General features: G+C 40.7%; 1 protein-coding gene across 4 annotated transcripts in view; it reads left to right on the forward strand.

Moving 5' to 3' along the window:
• RNF130 (ring finger protein 130) overlaps positions 1-21,433 on the forward strand; it is a 128,057-nt gene that overhangs the window by 45,353 nt on the left and 61,271 nt on the right. For all 4 annotated transcript variants that reach the window (XM_036892614.2, XM_036892613.2, XM_036892615.2 and 1 more), the window contains exon 3: positions 5,224-5,474. In XM_036892614.2, the coding sequence (XP_036748509.2) occupies positions 5,224-5,474 (251 nt within the window). The remainder of the gene's footprint in view (positions 1-5,223; positions 5,475-21,433) is intronic.

Here is a 21,433-nt window from a genome sequence, read left to right on the forward strand (position 1 = left end):
GTTAAAGCATCTCTCTCCACCGTGCCCTAGTGCCTCTGACAGCTCATCTGCTGCTGCCTTCCTGGACCCGCCTTCCTAGGGTTAAAGCATCAGCTGTCCAGCAGAACTGGGCTTGCTCTGAGAGTCCCTGGGCGGGAGGATTGCCAATGCTTCCCAATGGGTGTGTGTGGTGGGGGGTGTCCCTGAGCTGAGCCTGAATCCTCATGGAAGCCAGGAGATCACATTGGTCAGCAGGTACCCGAGTGCTTCCCAAGGTGGTGGGGAGGGATTGGAGAGAGAATAAGAGTTCCAGAGTGCTGGCAGTGGGGCTTTGGGGTTTCCTCCCAAGACTGCCTTCCTGTACTTTCTATGACTAATATTAACACAGGTAAGATTTGCTCAGTAAGCAGTAGCATTTCCTGAGTATCTGCCATGGGGCCTGCAGGTAACAGCTTATTTCTTGAAAGAAGAAATGAAGCCCTGAGAGATGGAGGACAGTGCTGGGATTTGGACCTAGACATTCCGGCTCCAGAGCCCAAAGGGGATTAATTGTTAGGTTCCATATGTTGGCCCCTGAAAAAGATTTTAGTCAGGATAATAGCAGCATTACCATATTTTTCCACTTGTCTTTTTTTCCCCACTAAAAAATAGAATTGCTGGGGGGTGGCGAGACCCATTTTTACAGAAAAATTGCAGTTCTGTTTTTTTAATGAGAAAAAAAAGATACATAGGAAAAATATTAATGCTTCTGATTACAAAACCACCTTACAAAATGTAGAACAAATGATAGCATTTTGCAAACACTATAGTAGTAACTGATTCAGGCCAGCATAAGTGGTGCCCAGAGCACTGAACAAAAGCTTTTTGGGGACTGGGCATTCTGAAAGCGCCACCTGCAGATTGCTTATTAATTAAAATGAGGAAAGGAGATAACCAGACAGCCAAGGGACAGAGTTTGCTGCTGTCTCCAGAAGAGGGAAAACCCGACACGTGCTTTCTGAGATGTGGCACATGGACAGCATTTACTATGTAGCATCCTCACCGAAAATGTCTTTGGAGATCGAATTGTGAGCAAACAGACAAATCTTGAAGGACATTTTTCAAACATATGGCTTGAGCTCATCAAAAGGTTTTAATGTCACCAACAACCGAAAGTGACTGCTTTAGATCAGAGGAGACTACAGAACACGGTGTTCACAGGCCTGCTTGGGTCCTGGGCACTGAACTGGACAGTTCTGAACATCATCATAAGAGCCGGGCAGAGGGATTGGAATATGGACCATATGTTATGGGAACTGCATTGTATCTGAGGTCAAGCTCTTGAGAGTGATAAATTGAGTCCCTGTTCTTAGGAGGTAATGCTGAAGTATTTAAGGAAGCAATGTCATGTTTGCAGTTTACTCTCAATTGGTTCAGCAAAAATAAATATAGAAAAGGTAAGAAAAGTGGAAAAGGTAAAAGGCTACCAGTTAACAAACCCAAACAGAAAGCGTATGCATGTTCGTATGGTATAGAAATTGTTTGTAGGTTTGAAAATTCTTAGAATAAAAGGAGAAAGAATAGAATTGTTCATTAAAGTAGCCACAATGAAGCAGTGAAAGCAAAGATTCACAAAGAATAACAGTGGAGGAGGTTTTCAAGAACAGAGGTGAAAACAAGGATCATGACTCGTTTTTTACTTAATCACCATCCCTGGGAAATCAGTCCTGGCTGGCAGGTATATTGACATAAATACATGGGACTCTGAGGCCATATCCATGATTTATCTATGCTTGCCAAGGGCTTAGGGTGTGGGACTGGTGGTGGGGCTGCCAAATATTTGTCAGCTCTCCTTGAGTGTTTACATCAGTATAGTCTCATTTGTCCTTAACTCTTACCTGATCTAACCCTGGTTTTATCCTGAGACTTATGTTTTCTTTGGGTGCAAAGCTGGACCAAGGCTTCTCATGTCTTAAAAAGTCATATTGGAGAGATACTTACATCGGGGTCTGTTGCCCAGATAAGCTTTAGGGGTGGGGAATGAGGAGGTCCCTGGACCTCTCCTGAAATGGGGATGGAGGGTGGTGTTTTCTTCTAGGAAGCTCCCCTATCATCAGATTATCTAAGTGATTTATGTCCTGACATGGTTAAGAACCTAGCCCCTCTGCTGGGTGTGACCTGCTGTAATTGTTCTCCATTCTGCCTGACCAGCAGCACCTCTGTCTGTTTCCTGTCCCTCTTCTGGCTCCTTTGTACTCGCAAGACTGTCTGTGTTTAGCTCCTGTCTCTAGACCCTTTAAGCTTCTCCTTCACCCTTTGAGGGTAGATGCCATTTTCATGTAATCAAGAGCAGGTATAAGGAAAAATAACTCCTTTGTTGTGTCTCCTTTACTCCTTGCACAGAACACTTTCAGACACTTCTGTTCACCAAATGTGTGTGGGTTTTCCCTACACCAAGCAGTTCTTAGCAATACCAGCTGGGTGTCCTGTTAACTCAGTTCAATTCTGACACTGTGTGGAGAGAGCCTCAGATCCCCTAAGTTAAGGGCCCAGTCCCACAAGACTCACCTGACCCCTTCAGAATCTGATTGCAAATCCCAGATTGTCACCTGTGCTTCTGACCAACCAGCTATAAATCAAGGTTCCCATTATCCCTTCCTTGGCTTTGAAACTGTTAGAATGGCTCACAAAGCTCAGGGAAACACTTCCATTTACTTCCATTATAAATATTTTTATTTATGTTAAGTGTTTATTATAAAGGAGGATCTGCTAAAGGATACAGGTGAACAGCCAGATGAAGAGGTTCATAGGGCAAAGAATGCGGGTTGTTACCCTCCCAGTGCCCTCCATGGTGACCAGCCCGGAAGATATCTGGACCACACGCTACTGGGATTTTTATGGAGGCTTTGCTGCGTAGGCATGAGCAGTCATTAACTCAGTCTGCAGTCCCTGCTGGGCCCCCAGAGGATGGCGGTGTGGCGGGAAGTTCCAAGCTTCTCATCATGGCCTGGTCTTCCTGGTGATCAGTCCCTGTCCAGGAGCCCACCAGGAGTCACCTCATTAAAACCAAAGGCACTCCTCTTACCCTGAAATTCCAAAGGCTTTAGGAGCTGTATGTCAAGAACCAAGGGCACAGACCAAATAACAGACTAAAGATGCTCCTAGTGCACTTCTCACTTATGAAATCGCAAGGGTTTTAGGAGCTTTGTTCCAGGAACCAGGGGCAGAGACCAACATTTACATTTTCTTTTATTTCACAGCAGGTGATTTTCCACTACGTTTGGAAGGTGAATGTGATCATAGTATGTGCTCAATAAATACCATTAAATGGGTGGTTGATGTAATCAAGTGCTTCTTTTCCCAGACAGCTTTGCAGTTGATACGAGGCAGTGCACGTTTAGTGTCTCTGAATGAATGACATTGCGTGATTGGTTCCCCTGGCCACTGTGCAGCTCTCCCTGCTCCTTTTCCAGCTTGAGTCTTCAAGAGGGAGCCTCCGAACTGCTTTCTAAAATCATGTGTACCTGGTGTGATTATAAAGCAATGAGACTGATTGTCATGTGTCGTTTGTGGGATCCGTCTCAGTTACTTTATAGCCATACCTGGTATCTCATTCCACAGCTCCTTACCTGTTGAACATTTCTAAAGCACAAACCTAAGGTTTCTGAATGGAAATTTAAAATGACTTAGCATGATTATATGATCTTCTCTAACTTGCTGATCAGAACTCTTATCTCAGAAAGATGACTAGATGTTAACTGTTGCTTTAATTTTGCAGTTTTCTTTTTGTTTGGGGGTTTTTAATCAGTATTCTGATAAACTGCCGTTCTGACAAAGTGGCTGGCACAATTTTGAATAAGGTAATACAAAATTATATGTTCCACTGGGTTAAATTTGTTATGAAATCCTTGTAATTACTGAATTTCTTTTCAGTTGCATATGGTCTTTTGACTGCAGTTGATGTAAGGATAGTCTTTTTAGCTAAGTATTGTAAATTAAAAACATAAACCAAACATTTAGTATCATTCCACTGAAAAAGCCTTTAAAAAGGCAAGTTTTGAGGGGTTTGCTCATTTTGTTTTGGTGGTTTACATTTATACATGCACAATCCTTACTCAGATATGAAGTAGTGGTTATAATTTGCTCTTTTTTCTCAAAATGAAATGTTCTGCCTCCTCTGATCCCCAGAGTCTTACAGGCTCCTTGAAGAAGGCACATGATAAAATTGCAAATATGCAACTTTATCACTGCTTCAGCACTGACAGCTAGTTTTCTGGTAGAAAGGATTCCCTTTTTACTTGAAGTGGGAAAGTATTTCCTCTGTGGAGGAGGAAAGGGACAGCAAATAAATGCTTAAGGAAAGGCACTTGCCTTTTCCGGGTGACTGCTTCTGTAAGTTACGTGGGCGGGAGAACTAGATGACCCTGAGAGCAACTTGAGAACATCCTTAGGGTTACTGTCAGTGGACTGTGGCTATGGTGGAACCTTTGGGCAGCTGAGAATCTGGAAGTATTTTGATGCCAAGCTAGTCAAGAGTGTTGAAGCTTGGACGTGTTTCAGTGAGAGTTTGGTTTCCAGAAGGGTTCTGGTAAACCAGAAAGGAACCTTCTTCCAGTCATGTCTAGACACAGGACCAGAGTTAGTTCCAATTGTTAATAACAGATGCCACCATTTGGTATTTCACTGTTGGGACTCTGTTACTGGGTTTGTGTCCCAAGTCAGTGAAATTATAAAACTGCACACCCTGTACTGCTTTCTATTCCTTGGGCTAGTTCTACACACAGTAGGTGCTCCATAAACATTCCTAAGAATGACTAATACAAAAAGTACTAGTTGTTGTACTGTAAATAACAGTGTTTTTCTCTTAAGGAGTTGAGACTTTCTAAAGAGCATTTAAAGGTGGAAAATGTTTTATAGTGAGAAACTGCCATGATTTTATTGGATTTCTATTGCTGTATAAGATCATGTTTGTACTCTCTGTTGTCACATTTGGCTGATTTAATAATCTGTTCTTTAATTATAGTTATAAGACAGGTTAATATGGCTCTAAACACTGTATTCATGTTATGCTTTCAGTCTGTTTTTAAGTCGTAAGTACTACACAACAAATTCCTGTTCCCACTTGGTGCCAACTTTCGTTTCCATTGAAAAGCTGAATTTGCAAACCCTGGTCATTAGCAAAAATTGTATTAGTTTTTCTAAGTAGCATTTTTACATATTAATTTTAAATGTCACTTGAGTATATATATTTATTTTACATTACAGGCACTGGAGATATTATTGCTGTCATGATTACAGAATTGAGGGGTAAGGATATTTTGAGTTACCTGGAGAAAAACATCTCTGTACAAATGACAATAGCTGTTGGAACTCGAATGCCACCAAAGAACTTCAGCAGAGGCTCTCTAGTCTTCGTGTCAATATCCTTTATTGTCTTGATGATTATTTCTTCAGCTTGGCTCATATTCTACTTCATTCAGAAGATCAGGTATACACATGCACGCGACAGGAACCAGGTGAGCTGTGCTCTGTAGTAATTGATGCTTACCAGCCATAATTCATAGATGTCTGTTGTGGTCATACATAATACAAGTATTTTTTCTTCAAAAAAATTTTAACCCTCAGTCATTTTAACATGTTGAAAACATCTACACAAGTATTTTAAGGAAATCTTAAATACCTAAGTAGGGAAATCATTTCATTTATAGTGATCACTTGGAATATTCTAAGTAGGTGGTCAGCTTAATATTATAACATGATTAGCTAACTAGTAATTTGAAGAAATATCACAAAGTTGCATTTTTTTAAACCAGCAGTATTGGTTGTCAGTGGTGAGGGGAGCTGGGCAGATTAAAGAGGGAGATTTCACTAGACACCCCTTTTTCTGTGTGAATTTTTTTCCAATGTGAATTTTGAACTATGTATTATCTATTCAGAAAAAAAATAATTAAAAATAAATTACCTGTCCTATCTAAGCATAGCCATGGAGTGATAGTGAGGTGGAGAAGGACCAGTGGAAGAGACATGTCTAGATAGTCATCCTAGAAATTCCATGACCAGCACAGCCAAAATGTTCAGTGGGTTTTGGGCAAATGAATGAAGACACAGGAAGGAGAGTATATGCTGGCTGTGCAGTGGAGAGCCTGCAGATGGGGAGTCTGTTGCTTCGTTCTTGATGTGCAGTAGACAAAATATCCACCCTGGGCCTGGGGTCAAGGTGTTAGATTGCAGGCCCAGGCCTAGGCTTTTCTCATAGGAAACGAAGGGGCGAACTGTTTGGAAAGTGGTTTGAAACCAATTTTTATATAATGCCATTTCCTCCTTAAACAGAGGATGTCCAACTCCCCGAGGGGGGAGTTGAAATTTTCATCTTTCCTCATTCTAATGAAAGGAGCACAGACTTTGGTATGAAACAGACCTGAGGTCACATCCCAGCCTTAACACAAATTAGCCAGAGTCCCACTTAGACAGTGTATTTAGCTTCTCAACTTACTTCTTCATCTGAAAATCAGTATAAAATACCTGAAAACTAATTTATTGACCATTTCTGTGCTGGGCTCTATACAGTATCCTCTGGACTTAAAAAAATTTTTATTATAACTTTTATTATTTATAATTTCAGACTTATACAAGTTACAAGAATAGTATAAAGTATTCTCTTAACCAGATTCCCCAGCTGTTAACATTTTGTCATGCTTCCTTTCCTGTGTGTATATACTTTTTTTTAACCATTTGAGATTAAGTTTGAGATGTGAAGTCTCTGTACCCTTAAATACTTCATTGTGTTTTTTTCTAAAAGCAAGAACATTCTCTTAAACAACCATAGCATGATTACCGAAATCAGGAAATTAACGTCAATACAATACCATTATGTGATCTAAAGACCTTCTAAGTTGTGTGAAATTGTCTTATTAATGTCCATATAGTAAAGAAAACCCTGGTTTGATCCAATTAGATTGCTTGTTGTAATTCAATTGTCATGTCTTTCTTAATCTGCTTCATGACACTGACATTTATGAAGAGTACAGGCCAGTTGTTGTATATTTGAGTTTGTCTAATGGTTGATCCTTCATGATTAGATCCAGCTTATATGCATTTTTGTTAGGAATACCAGTCATTTACATTTGTTAAACTTTTTATTTTGAGGTAATTGTAGATTCACATGCATTTGTAAGAAATAATAGAAAGAGATCCCATATACCCTTCATGCATTTCCTCCAGGGTAAAATCTTGCATAACATAAATAAAGATCATAATGAGCATATCAGTATTGATCTAACATGCTGATCTTACTCAGATTCCTCAAATTTAACTTGTACTCGTGTGTGTGTAATTTCAGACAACCACCACCACAGTCAAGATGCAGAACAGTTCACTCATAAGGACCCTTCTGCTACTCTTCTATACCATAACCACTCCCTCCTACCCCGCCTTACTAACCTCTGACTACCACTATCCTATTCCCCTCTATAGTTCCATCATTTCAAGAATGCTGTGTAAATGGAATCATATAGTACTCAACCTCTAGAGTTTGGATATCTTCACCTAACATAAATTCCTTGAGATCTTCCAAGTTGTGTGTATCAATAGTTTATTCCTTTTTCTTGCAGAGCAGTATTCTGTGGCTTGGGTATACCACCCTTCAGTTAACCAGTTTGTTTATAGTTTGTAGCTGTCTTAAATAAAGTGACTAAATATTTGTGTATAGGTTTCTGTGTTAACATGAGTTTCGTTAACTGGGATAATTGTTTTGAGAGTGTGAATTCTGGGTTATAATGGTAAGCACATTTGTAAGAAACTGCTGTACATTTTCCCCAAGTGGCTGTACTCTTTTACATACCCACTAGGAATGTATCTGATCCAGTTCCTCTGCATCCTTGACAGCATTTGGTGGTGTCACTGTTTTTTAATTTAGCCATTCTCATAGGTATGCAGTAACATCTCTTTCGTGGTGTTAACATGCATTGTTGTACTGGCTACTGATGTTGAATGTCTTTTCTCGTGCTTATTTACCACCTGTGTATCCCCTTCAGTGAAATGTCTGTTCGTGTCTCACCTATTTTCTACCTGAACTGATTGTCTTTTTACTGTTGAGTCTTGAGAATTCTTGATACATTCTAGATACAAGTTCTTCATCACAATTGCAATTTGCAAATGTTTTCTCCCAGTTTGTGTCTTGTCTTTTCAACCTTTTAACAGATCTTTTGAATAGCAGAAATGTTTTATTTTGATAAGGTTTAATTTATCAGTTTTCCTTCTGTGAATCAAGCTTTTGCTGTCAAGTCTAAAACTCTTTGCCTAGCCCTCTGCCTGGATTCCAAAGATTGTTTTTTTCCTAAAAATTTTGTGGCTTTACATTAAGTCCATGATCCATTTTGAATTAATTTTCATATATAAAATGTGAGGTTTAGGTTTAGGTTCATTTTTTGCTTGTGTGTGTCTAGTATTGCACCTTTGTCAAAACTCAGTTGGGCCTTTTCTGGGTATTTTTATTCTATCCACCAATCTATGTGTCTACCCCTCTGTCCATACTATCTTGATTACTATGTAACTCCCACTTTATATTTTTCAAGGTTGTTTTACCTATTTTAGGCCCCAGAGATTTTCCATATAAATTGTAGAGAAGGCTTGTCTGTATCTCTGTAAAAAAATACAAACAAAACTTTGCTGGGATTTTGATATGAACACATTATACCAGTAGATGTTTTAGGGGAAAATTGATGTATTTACTATGTTGAATCTTCCAGTTCATGAACTTTGTATGTTTTTCCATTTATTTAGGTTTTTTAAATTTTTTCATCAGCACTTTATAGTTTTCAGCATACAGAACCTGTACATGTTTTAGGTTTAAACCTGAGTATTCCATTTTCTTTGGAATGGCTATAAATGATAACATAAAGGTAAATGGACTGCAGATATGTTTTTAATTTCAAGTTCTACATGTTCATTGTTAATATATCAAAATGTGTTTTGTGTGTGTGTTAATTTTGCATTCTGCAGCCTTGATAAATGCACTTATTACTTTCGGTGGCTCAGCATTTTCTGCATAGACAATCATGTTATCTGCAAATAGGGACCATTTTATTTCTTCCTTTCCAATCTCTGTGCCTTATTTCTTTTTCTTGCCTTATTGCAGTGGCTAGAACTTCCAGTACTATGTTTAGTAACAGTGGTGAGAGTGGGCATCCTTGCCTGTGCCCAATTTTACAGGAAAAGATTCAGTCTTCCTTAAGTGTATTGTTAGCTGTCATGTTTTCTAGATGTTTTTTACTAAGTTGAAGAAGTTTCTCTCTGTTCCTAGTTAACTGAGAGTTATTATCACAAATGGGTATTGGATTTTATGAAATGTTTTTATGCATCAATTGATAGGATCATAAGATTTTTTTGTTTTATTCTTTAGCCTGTTGACATTGGATTGCATTTGTTGGTTTTGGAATACTGAACCGGACTTGGCTAGCTAGAATAAACCACACTTGGTCTACTTGGTCTAGCCTTGCATACCTGTAGTAAATCACACTTGCTCATGGTGTGTATTTTTTGTGCATTGCTGGATTCAGTCAGCTAATACTTTGTTGCAGATTTTTTAATCTAAGTTTGTGAGAGATACTAGGCCATGGTTCAGGGGAAGGGAGTTGTAAAAGTTTGATTTCTTCTGTTGTTAAAAGACTATTCAGGTTGTCTATTTCATCTTTGTTGAATTTTGGAAATGTGTGGGTTTTGAGGAATTGGCCCGTGTTTTAGATGTTGTCAAAGTTAAGAGCAAAAAGCTGTTCCTTTGCTCTCCTTTTAATGGCCGCCATCTCTGTAGTTCATTCCTGATGTTAGTGATTTGTATCTTTTTGTCAGTCTTGCTAGAAATTTTGCGATTCTCATTTTATTTAGAAGAACCAGCTTTTTTTTCATTTCAGTTTTAAAGATAGGAGCTTAGATTATTTGTTTGAAACCTTTTCTTTTTTTTTAATGTAAATTCTCCTCAGCACTACTTTAGCTGTGCCCTACATACCTTGATATCCTGTATTTTCATTTTCATTTTCATTGAGTTTTATGTAATTTTTCTTTCGAGGCTTCCTCTTTGATGCATGTATTTAAAACTATGTTGTTTAGTTTCCAGTTGTTTGGAGATTTTACTGTTATCTTAGTATTGCTGATTTATAGTTTGATTCCATGGTGATCATAGAAATATGCTATGATTTCAGTTTTGTATGATTTCATGATTTGCCGAGGTCTGTTTTATGACCCAGTGCATGGTCATCTTTGTGAATGTCCCAGGGGTGTTTCAAGAAAACGTGTGTTCCTCAGTTGGTGAAGTGTTCCTAGATATCATTTAGGTCAGTGTGCTGAGCTTGCTTCTGAGAGGAGGTGGATGGAAAGATCACCTTCCCACTGGGCATCACTGAAATTGTTGAGAGGAGGGTTGCAGTTTTTCCGTTGCATTTGGCTGGAGTAGGTCAGGTGTAGGCCATTCTTCCTGTACTTGGGCTGGGAGAGCAGCTTGACTTGTTGGCTGGTTGGTCTGCTCCTGTTGGCAGCTCCGGATTGGAGGCTGCTGAGGCACGTTGTCTGGAGCATACAAGAGGCTGTGAGGAGGCCCAGGGAGCTTGCCACCTCGTCGTCATCAAGTCACCAGGTCCCTGGGTGGCCCACTCTGCTTTCCAGCTTTCAGGGCTCCGTGCTCTTCCTGCTGTGCAGTGTCCAGGGGTTTTTAGGGGTAAGGTGGACCTGGGGACTTGGCCCTATATTACGGCAGAACTGAAAGTCCTCAGACTGTCTCGTGGGATAATTGACTTGCAAGTAGGTGATTGAAGCAATAAAGGAACATGAGGTGAAAATGTTAACTGATTTAAAAATATGCCACCTTTGTAGAAAAAATGATCATATGTACATTTATGAAATCAAATTTACTGCCTTGAAACAGAATGTACCAATTTTATGAGATTTTTGACAAAGTGAATAGATGTGAAATTAAGTTCTGATGAAATGGAGGGATATAGTCAGACCAGCACTAACGAAGTGACAGCATTTGTATGTTTATCATCAGTAGCTGGCAAGAAATTCTAGTGATATGTGAAGAAAACAGCTCAAGTTCTTTAACTTCTTGAAGAAAATAGTACAGCGTTAAGTGTTGTCAACAGTACTGTTTTTTCAGTGGTGTGGATTTCATTTTTAAATTTAAATTCTTAATACATGAACGTGATTTTTAAAAATAAATAATACCGCAAGGCTTAGTTGCTTGCCAGTTTCTTCCTGCTCTGATTCTTGTTTCTCAGACATAAGTCACCTCTTTGAACTCTTATCTGTCCCTTCTGTTACTGACTTCATCTAAGTAGCAGGGTGTACTTCTTTATAAAAATTAAGATTTTTAAAAAATATCTTGCCATTATGAAATACTAAAAGTGAAATGATCAAGAGTCGCCCTGAAATGAAATGGTGTTCTTGACAAGAAAACCCTGTAACAGCGGTGTATATAACGCATCCGGAGGACTTTGGAAGAAAGCAAATGGTTTGTCCCAGGAGCCTGCTATTTGACGGCAGGGCTTTAATTAGCACCCAGCATGGGGCCTGTGTGTGAGGAAGGAGTCCGCGCAGCCACCATCTGGTGCAGGCAGCAAACGGGAGCTTGCTCCCCAGCGCTGCTTTGCGGCTGACTGCGCACAGGCTTCCATGGCCTCTCCAGACGCTGCTGTGGCGGAAAGTGATGTTCTGACCTTTTTCCCTCCTTCTGTCTTTCCTAAGGTTGAGAAACACTTGATGAAATTTTTATGTGGCTTAAAAAGCTTAGCTTATTAAAGTTTAATAAGAAGGTGGCAGCTACTCAACTGGTTGAAATCTTGGCTATTTTAAAAGAGCTAGAACTATTAGCAAAGGACAAACACTGAGCTTAAGGAGAGACTCGTTTTCTCCCACAAACTCGTTGTGAAGCAGTTCCTTCTGCAGAGTATGCTACCAAAGAGAGCCCTATATTGTAAATAACTTCCTAAGCACAGTGCAATGTACACACCTGGGGCCATTTTACATGAGAAATGAGAATCTCATGTTTTGGCATTTTAGTTTACTGCTAAGTGTCTGTGGTTTGCTCTTCCTGAGAAACTGTTAGAATGCATCTAAATTCAGTGTGTAAGCACAAATAGCCCAGATGATGGCTGATGGTAAACTTAGCTGTCACCTGCTAGTTGTTCCACACAGGAAGATAGCTGTTTGGTGTGTTCACAGTGAAAGGATGCCTGAAGCTTTCCTGAGAAATGTAAACTTCTTCACAATTATATAGTTAGCATTCATCTTTGGTCCCAAAGCCGTCAAATTTGATTCCCAAAACAGAACAATAAAATTGTTATTTTACTGTTGAGGAATAGGGCAGATGTAAAAAATTCTACAACCGAATAGACTGAGTTAAGAGTATCTTACCAAAATTCCCTAGGAAGATGCATGCAGTCTCTGACATATTTAAAACTTGTCAGAGCTCCTTGCTAAAACTTGTATGCGGTATCCTTGGGCTTCATAAATGCCTAGAGGTTACAGCAGTGAACTATGCTTTTGTTGCCCGTTTTTGTTAGAGAACACTCTTGCACGTGAGTGCGGAGAACACCGAATGTTCTTCAGAGGATGGCCAGCACTGTGTGTATAGATGGTGAATCTTTGAAAACTTGTGGGTTCCAGAGTTTTCTCCTTGCATGCTGGGGGGAAGTTAGTGTACATACCGTCGAGACCGTTCCCATAGGAAAAGTCGATTATGTTGTCTACAAAAGCAGACTCGTTCTGTCATTGTTGGATGGTAGAGTGAATTTTTATTATTACGTTTACTAGGGATGAACAGTTCCAGAAGAACTGGAAAAGGAAAATAGATGTTTGAGCTGAGAATGTATTATTACACTAGTTTTTTTAAATATACTACAAATACTCTGTCTACTTTTCATGTCCTGCTGATATGATGAGTTTACATAAAGAAATACCACATTCTATAGAGAGGGACTTTTTTATATGGCTTTTAAATGTTACACATCAAGAGCATAAGATTCTGCTTTTCTAGCACAAAATGGGCTCTTGAAATCAGAGTATTTCTACAGCATTCATTTCTACCTCCTTGGAATTTAGCTTAGAGCCTGGCATGTCACACTGACTCCATAAATGCTTTAATAAAGTAAAGAATGAGCTTACATTCTATTGCAATAGAACAGTGACGTTTGAGCTGAATTTTAAACGAATAATGCTTCACCAGGCAGAGAGTCAGGCAAAGGGATCATTTTCCACAGAGCCATGGAGAAAGAGAATGAGAGGCAGGAAGGATGAATGGCCTCAGGAGCAGTGGGGAGGAGACCTGAGACTGAGCAGGACTGGTTTACTGACGCCAGAAGACGAAGGCTCGTATCCCATGCTGGAGAGTTTGGGCTTTATTCTCTAAGCAGTGAGGAGTCCTCAGAGGTTTCTCAGCAGTGGAATGTTGTAAGGTTTTTTTCTGATGGATGAGGCTTAGGGAGAAAGGTGCTCTTAAAGAGGCAAATATGGAGGAGCAAAGAAATGTTAACAAAGCAAGGCTATGTTGAGAGCTGGGGGAGGGTCAAGCACAGGCAGATGGTTACCTTGGAAATGCACAGGGGACACTTTGGAGACCAAAAGGGACAAAGGCCGTTGTAATGAAAGCATGTGGAAGAGGCTGCAGTTCAGCTGGGGGAGACGACAGCTGTGGCCCCCGGCTTCCACCACGGAGTAGAAGACAGGCTCTATTCTGATCCCAACCTGGTGGGTGTCCATGAGAGAGTTCTGACATCCGTGAAGAGAAACTCGAGACGAGCTTCGTCAGAGTGACCTGTCCTCAACAGCCTATGAACCATGAGCTTTGAACAAATCATTCCTGCTAGATTAAGCCATAGGAATTGTCTTAGATTGTTTTCTACCAATATAAAGGTTTTGGACACTGCATCCAAATATAGCACAGTGTTCACAGTGGTATTTGTGGCATCTTTAACCAGGCAAAGTAAAATCACCTGGCCCCTGCGAGCGGTATCCTGTTGTATCCTATGATGTGGGAAGTCTTAAGCATTGATAATGGAAGTGAACTCTGCTGGAGAGGCGGGAGACCACAGGTTCTCGGCCAGCACTTCCATGAACTGGAGACAGCTCGCCTCAGCTCTCTCTGGGCTTGGGTTTCCTCCTTCACAGAATGATATAGGCCTGTGGTTTTATCCCATTCCGACCTTATGCGTGTGGCCAGGTAGAAACCTGAGTGGTGTCACCACCCGATAAGTGGGGTTCAGTCAGAAGTGCAGTGAACATGGCTGAGTGAGGGAAGTATATGAGAGATGCTTTGGGAACTGGGGGGTTAGTTTATGCCTAGTTTAGGGAGTCTCAAACTTGAGTATGCAAAAAAATCATGTGGGGAGACTTATTTTATTTTGGTAGGGAGGGGGACACTTTTAAAAACTGCAAATTCCCAAGATACTCCCTACTCTGATCTGATTCGGGAAGTCTGGACAGGATCTACCTACCAGCCTTCAATCTGAGCAAGTCACTTAATCTCTCTGCCTCAATCTCCTTTTCTGTAGAATGGGAATAATGTAGTTCCTTTCTCATAAAATGATTGTGAGGATTATGTGAGCTATTGCATGTGAAAATCTTAACAACAGTACTGAGCACATGGTATGTACCATGTAAATCTTACTTACTGTAAGTGTCATAATTTTTTGTATTAGTATTAAACACTCAAGGTAGATTTAAAGCATTTGCCCCACAGACTACTTTGAAAAAAAAGTGACCTTAATAAAAAATCTTCACAAAAGGAATTTGTGCTGCATCTTAGATGTCTGACAGTCAGCAGGATGCAAATAATAATGTAACACCAAGAGGAAAAAACTGACTTTTAGACAGATTCAGGTAAAAGACCAAAATCATAGCTGAGGTATACCTGTCACAAAAGCAATAGGAATGTTGAAGGGGAAATTTAAAACTCAAAGGATGACCCAGAAGAGGCAGTAACACAGAAGCCAAGTCCAAGGAAAACTGTTACAGTGAAGATACTTGGCATTTGTAATCACACACAGAGAAAAGATGGGTGGTGGTTTTCAGTTTGCCACAGTAGGCTTTGAAAGTTCACAAATGGAAGATGAAGGTGTGATAGGTCACGTATTCATGGGCGATCTCTCATTGGACCCCCGACTTGAGTGCATTTAAGCTTGTGGAGGGCACCTGTCCTCTTCCTGCTACTCCATAATCTGGTGGGACGCCTCTCCCACAGCCAGTCGCCTGGCTGGAAGGCCAGTACACCATCCGGGACTCCCCTCTTGTTTCCTGCCCCATGGCAGTCAGTGTACCGCCTGAATCTTTCTGGGCTTGGTCCTCTCCTCTTTGTTACCTTGCCTAATTCAGGCCCTTCTTGTTTCTCAAGTACCAGCCCACCAGGTATTGCTGCCTCCAGTCTTCTCTGTGCCACATATGTTCCTCTCAAGAGGCCACATCTGAATCTTCCAAATCTCAGATCTCGTCTTGGTACTCTGTTTAGAGTTCTTCAGAATCCCCATTCGAGCAAGATGGAAGCAGTGGGGGTTTTTTTGTTGTTGTTTTTTAATGTCCTCAAATGACTTTAGAAAATAAATACAGAGAGCAGCAGGGACAGCAGAGGAACACCCACAGGCGATGCTCAGGCCAGTGAGCAGCAGGACCTCTTCCAGGAAGGCCTGGGAAAGGAGCAGCCAGGCCACACCAGCAGGTGAGACCTGCACTGTAGCCCCAAGGAGTGTAGCTAGGAAGGAAGGCAGTGCTGCTGGCCCTAAGAATCAGAAACAGAGGAAAGGGAAACCTTAGCAGACAGACCGGAGGACACCTGGTAAAACAGAGGTGGCACCACAGACTCCAATTTTTAAACAACTGGAAAAGTCCTTGGAAACCCAGTAAGGGGCTTCAGGGAGCACAGAGGGTGGTGGGCCAGCCTCAGCCCTTGAGGTTGTGGTGACACCCTCGAGCACACAAACACTTGGCCTGAACAGCGTCTTAGCAGGTAAGTGTGTAGACATTTCAACCAGTAGGGACAAAACCAAGCTGCCTGTGCTCCACTGTACTATTCAATACCATGCTGGAGGTGCCCGCCCGAGCAGCTGGGTAAGAGAAAGCGCTAGGGAGTATAAGGCTTGGGCAAGCATCTCTGTTTCCAGCTAATGGGAAGGAACATCCGTCTGGAAATCCCCAAAGAATAGAACAGCTGCTATGGATAGGGGAAATATTTATAAAGAAGCACGATATGAAATCAATGTACAGAAAGAATTTAAAGACATAATGGGAGGGAAGGCACAATTTACAACTGGATTGTTGCAGGAGAGGATGGTGGATGGATCAATTTAGGTATGAACATAATAAAAACTGTGTAAAACTTATATGAGAACTACAAAACATTCCAGAGACATAGGAACATACTTCACCAACAGAAAAGTCACATCTTGTTACTATTAAGTATAAACATTCAATATGATCAAGATGTCAGTTCTTCCTAAGTTAATTTATAAGTTTAACTTGATCCCAATAAAATTACCTTCAGATATTTTTCTGGGGTTAGATAAGGTAATCATAAAATGCATATAGAAGAATAAGTAATTAAGCATAAGCAGAGCCCAGTGGGCTGCCTTATTTGGGAAGGAGAGCTGAGAGTCCAAGGAGAGCAAGGTGGCCCGCACTCATGGCACGCAGAGCAGAGAAGAGAGAAGTGCACAGAGAAGCCCCGAGGTCTGTACAGGGTCCAGCCACCTTGAGTAGTCAGCAGAGTGGGTGTGAGGAATCCCCAGGGCTGGGGGAAAGCTGTCCAAAAGGACTGGCAGGAACAGTACCCAGCAAACAGTACCTGTTCCCAGATAGACTGCCAGCCTGAACACCCCTGTGTTCATAGGGTAGAGTACTCTGCATGGGCCTCACTGATCTAAAAGTAAGGGTGTTATCAGGGCTGCATTTTTTTCTGTAGGCTTTAGGGGAGAATCTGGCTTCCTACCCCTTCCAGCTTCTGGGAGCCACCCTCGTTCCTTGGTTCATGTTCTCTTTCTCCATCTTCAAAGCCCATAGTGTCAGGCTGAGTCTTCACACTGCCATCTCTCTGGTTCCGTTACATTCCCCCTTCCATTTATAAGGAACCTTGTGATTATATCAGTCCTACTTGGATAATTCAGGCTAACCTCCTGTTTTAAAGTCAGCCGTTGAGCAACGTTAATTCCAGCTGCAACTTTAATTTCCCCTTGCCTCTTAAGAGAACATGTTCCTAGGTTCCGGGAATTAGGGTCTGGGTCTGTCTGGAGACCCATTACTCTGCTTACCACCTGTACATTCAAGTAACTAAGTAAAGACATGCAAGATACTAACAAAAAAAGAGTGACCTAAGTCAAAATTGCAGAGATAAAAACAATAATGTCTGAACAGAAAGTAAGCTGACTAGCTTTAATGACAGACAGTGTAGAACAAAAGATGAGTGTACATGAAGACGGAGCAGTAGAAACCATCCAAAATGCAAGACAGAGGGAAAGAGAATCACAAAAGAAAAGGAAAAAGTGGGCTAACCTCAAGCAGCCCAATGGAGTCTCCAAAGAAAATGAGATACGGGGAGGGCATGGCAGACAAAAAAGTACAAAGGAATAAAGGTGAGGATACCAGCAGTTGTTGCCCTGGAAGCAAGACAGGGAGGAAACAGTCGATCCATATCTTTAAATTTTTATGTGCTGCATAAAAAAATATTTCAAAATGAAGGTGGAATTCATGTATAAAAGGCTGAAAAGATTATACTCTCCAGCAGACCTATACACTACAGGAAAGGTTAAAGGAGGTCCTTCAGGCATAAGGAAAATGGTGTTAGTGGCTGTACAGAAGCTAACAATGGGAGAGCACCAGAAGTGTATTGATTGTGAGTAAAAACCTGATGTTTTTCTTTCTTCAATTTCTTTAGGAGATAACTATTGCAAATCACATACCTGATAGGGAATAAATATCAGAATATATAAAGAGCTCCTGCAACTCAATAACAAAACATTTATTGTGCTTTCATTGTCTGTGGAAGGTTATTTGACTTGTTTTGTCTCCTACAATAAGTTTGCATGGGTTATGATTATAATCTTTTTGTGTTGCTCACAAAATTTTTCTGTACTGTCAGGAGGTCGTTGTCCATGTGGGGTAGGTGTGGGCCAGCTAACTTTCCACACAGCACAGTTAGAGAGTCTGTCTGCAGCTGTGTCTCTCTGCGTAGCCCCCACCAGGACTTCTGACCCGTCTCCCCAAGTGTCGCAGGCTTCTCTCTCCTTCGGTCCTACATTCCTGCCCTGCTCCTTCTCAGGGAGGGCTCTTTTGGAAGGGAGTTCTTGCTGGGCATTTTGATTCTCAAGGGCACATGCCACTCTAGCATTCTCTGATCTTCCCTCAGCCCATTTTGTTTTGTTTTGTTTACTTACGTGTAAGCTGGAGCCTGAGAAATGTGCTCCCCATTTCACTGGTGGTTTTTTAGATTTACATGCTGAGGTTTCTTTTCAGTGAGTAGTCTCTCTTGGGGGGAGGGAGGTCTCTTTTTTGTGATTCCTAGATTCCCTGGCTCTTACAGCTGTCAGAACCCTTTTCTCGCTTTCCTCCCCTACCTCTGCACAGCTGTGATTCTGTAGCTCTGTGGGCTAATGCTGCAGTTGGCAGTTGGACCCCACTGCTGGGTTTGTGGGTTTTCATCTGGTTTTGTTGAATATTTGTCTGTGGGCTTTACTTTTACACTTAACATTGCTCTGTGCTCTTACTGTATGAGGAAATTTCATAAGATTTTAAAAATTACCATGCCACCAGACCTTCAGACTCCAAGAAGGGACTAGCAGTTACCAAAGGGGTTGAGGAGGGTGGGTGGGGAAGCAGGGAGAAAGGGATTGAGGCATTATAATTAGCACACACAGTATAGGTAGGTCATGGGGACGGTAGTATAGCACAGAGAAGACAAGTATTGACTCTCTAGCATCTTACTACGCTGATGGACAGTGACTGCAATGGGGTGGGGGTGGGGGGACTTGATAATTTGGGTGAATGTTGAAATCTCAGTGTTGCTTATGTGAAACCTTCATAAGATTGTATATCAGTAATACCTTAATTTTTAAAAAATATGTTAAATACAGAAAGAAAAATTACCCTGCTACCAACACATTGTCCCAGTTGAAGGCCACTCCAGTCTCACTTTTCTTCCTCTCTTCCCTGAACAACTCTTGTTAAGCCCACCTTGACCTCAAACTTAATGCCTCAAAAACTGAATTCTTCCAAACCTGCTCTTCCTGAATCTTACCCATGTTGTTAAATGGTGATTCTGTTCTCTAAGCTGCTCAGGCTAAAACCACAGTGTCACCTTTGATCCCTTTCTTTCTCTCATATTCCACATTTAAGTTATCGGTTCTCTTGGGTCTGCCTTTCAAAAAGATCTTACACATTAACAATCCAAAAAGAAAATTAAGAAAACTATGCCATTTATAATAGCATCAAAAGAATAAAGTACTTATGAATAAACTTAACCACAGAGGTGAAAGACTTATACACTGAAAACTAGAAAACATTGCTGAAAGAAGTTATAGAAGACACAAACAGAAAGGTATGTTCATGGATGGGAACAATTAAGATTGCTAAGACATCAGTGCTACCCAAAGTGATCTACAGATTCTGTGCAGTTCCTACCAAAATCCCAATGACATTTTTGAAGAAATAGATCTATCCTAAAATTCATATGGAATCTCAAGGAATCCTGAATAGCCAAAATAATATTGATAAAGAACTGAGTTGGAGGTTTCACACTTCCTCATTTAGTAACTTACTGCAAAGCTACAGTAAACAAAACAGTTTTGTGATGCTGGCACAAAGAGAGACAGACCAATGGAATCAAATAGAGAGCCAGAAATAAACCTTCACATATATAATTAAATGAATTTCAACAAGGGTGCCAAGACCACTCAATAGGGAAAGGACAGTCTTTTCAACAGATGGTTCCAATAAAACTGGATATCCACATGCAAAAGGATGAAGATAGACCCTTACTTTACATCATATATCAAAGTTAATGCAAAATGGATCAGAGACTTTAAGTCAGAGACCTTAACATAAGAGCTAAAACTATAAAACTCATAGAACAAAACACAGGGGAAAAGTTTCATAACATTGAATTTGGCAGTGATTTCTTGGATATAACACCAAAAGCACAAGTAGTAAAAAAAAAAAAAAAAAAAGATAAATGGTATTATATTCAAATTGAAAACTATTGAAAACTTTTTATCAAAGGGCACAATCAACAGAATGAAAAGACAACCCACAGAGTGAGAGAAAAATATTTATACATCATATATCACAAAAAGGATTCATAGCCATAATATATAAATAACTCCTACAACTCAACAACAAAAATAAGCAATGCAGTTTCTTTAAATGGGCAAAGAATACAGCCATTTCTCCAAAGATACACATATGAATAATAAGCACATGAAAGATGCTCAACATCACTGATCCTTAGGGAATAGAAATTGAAACTGTAATGAGATATCACTTCATACCCACTAGAATGACTACTGTCTAAACAAAAGACAGTAGGTTTGGCCAGATGCAGAGAAATTGGAACCTGCATGCAGTGTTCGTGGGAATGTAAAATCATATAGCCACTGTGGAAACAGTATGGAGGTTCCTCAGAGAATTACAAGTAGAACTGCCTTATGACCCAGCAGTCCTACTTGGTATATACCCACAGGAATGAAAGCAGGCCTCAGAGTTATTTGTACGTCCATGTCCCTAACAGCATTATTCACAGTAGCTAAGACATGCAAGCCACCCCCAGTGTCCATCAGCAAATGAATGGATAAGCAACTTGTGATCTATACAGTTGACCCTTGAACAACACAGGTTTGAACTGCATGGGTCCACTCATACATGGATTTTTTTCAATAAATATCTAGTATCTTTAATTGGATGTCAGGCAACAGATTCCACAGGTGAAGTAGTCAATAGAAATGGAAAAGGAAAAATGTTATACACAGTGGCCCATACCAGGATCGAATTCACAACCTTGGTGATACTAGCACTATGTTATAACCAACAGCTAACCAGCTACTGTGTAGGCCAAAGAGAAACACCAGAATCTGAGAGTAGCAGAGGAGCCCAGGCCTGGGTTGGGCAACCCAGAGAAAGGATGAGGGAAACCTTTGCCCCTTCAGAGTACACCCCCCTACACTCAGGCCTGACCAACCTACAGGCAGGTGTTAGCCCTGGCAGGCACCAGTAGAGCAGCTGATTCATCTTCTCCTTGCTCTCTTTCTCTGTTGGACCCTACAACCCTCTATTTCTTTTCCACTTTCCTACTCCTTGTTGTATCTGAAGTTAATTGACCCATTTTTATATGCAGAAGGCTATTAGTCATTAAGTTTAGGGAAAGTCAAAAGGCATGCAGATTTTTTACTGTGTGGTGGATCAGCACTTCTAACCCCTTCCTTATCAAGGGTCAACTGTACATACAATGGAATAT

The sequence above is a fragment of the Manis pentadactyla genome, chromosome 13 (assembly GCF_030020395.1).
Source record: "Manis pentadactyla isolate mManPen7 chromosome 13, mManPen7.hap1, whole genome shotgun sequence".
In the NCBI taxonomy this organism is placed as follows: domain Eukaryota; kingdom Metazoa; phylum Chordata; class Mammalia; order Pholidota; family Manidae; genus Manis; species Manis pentadactyla.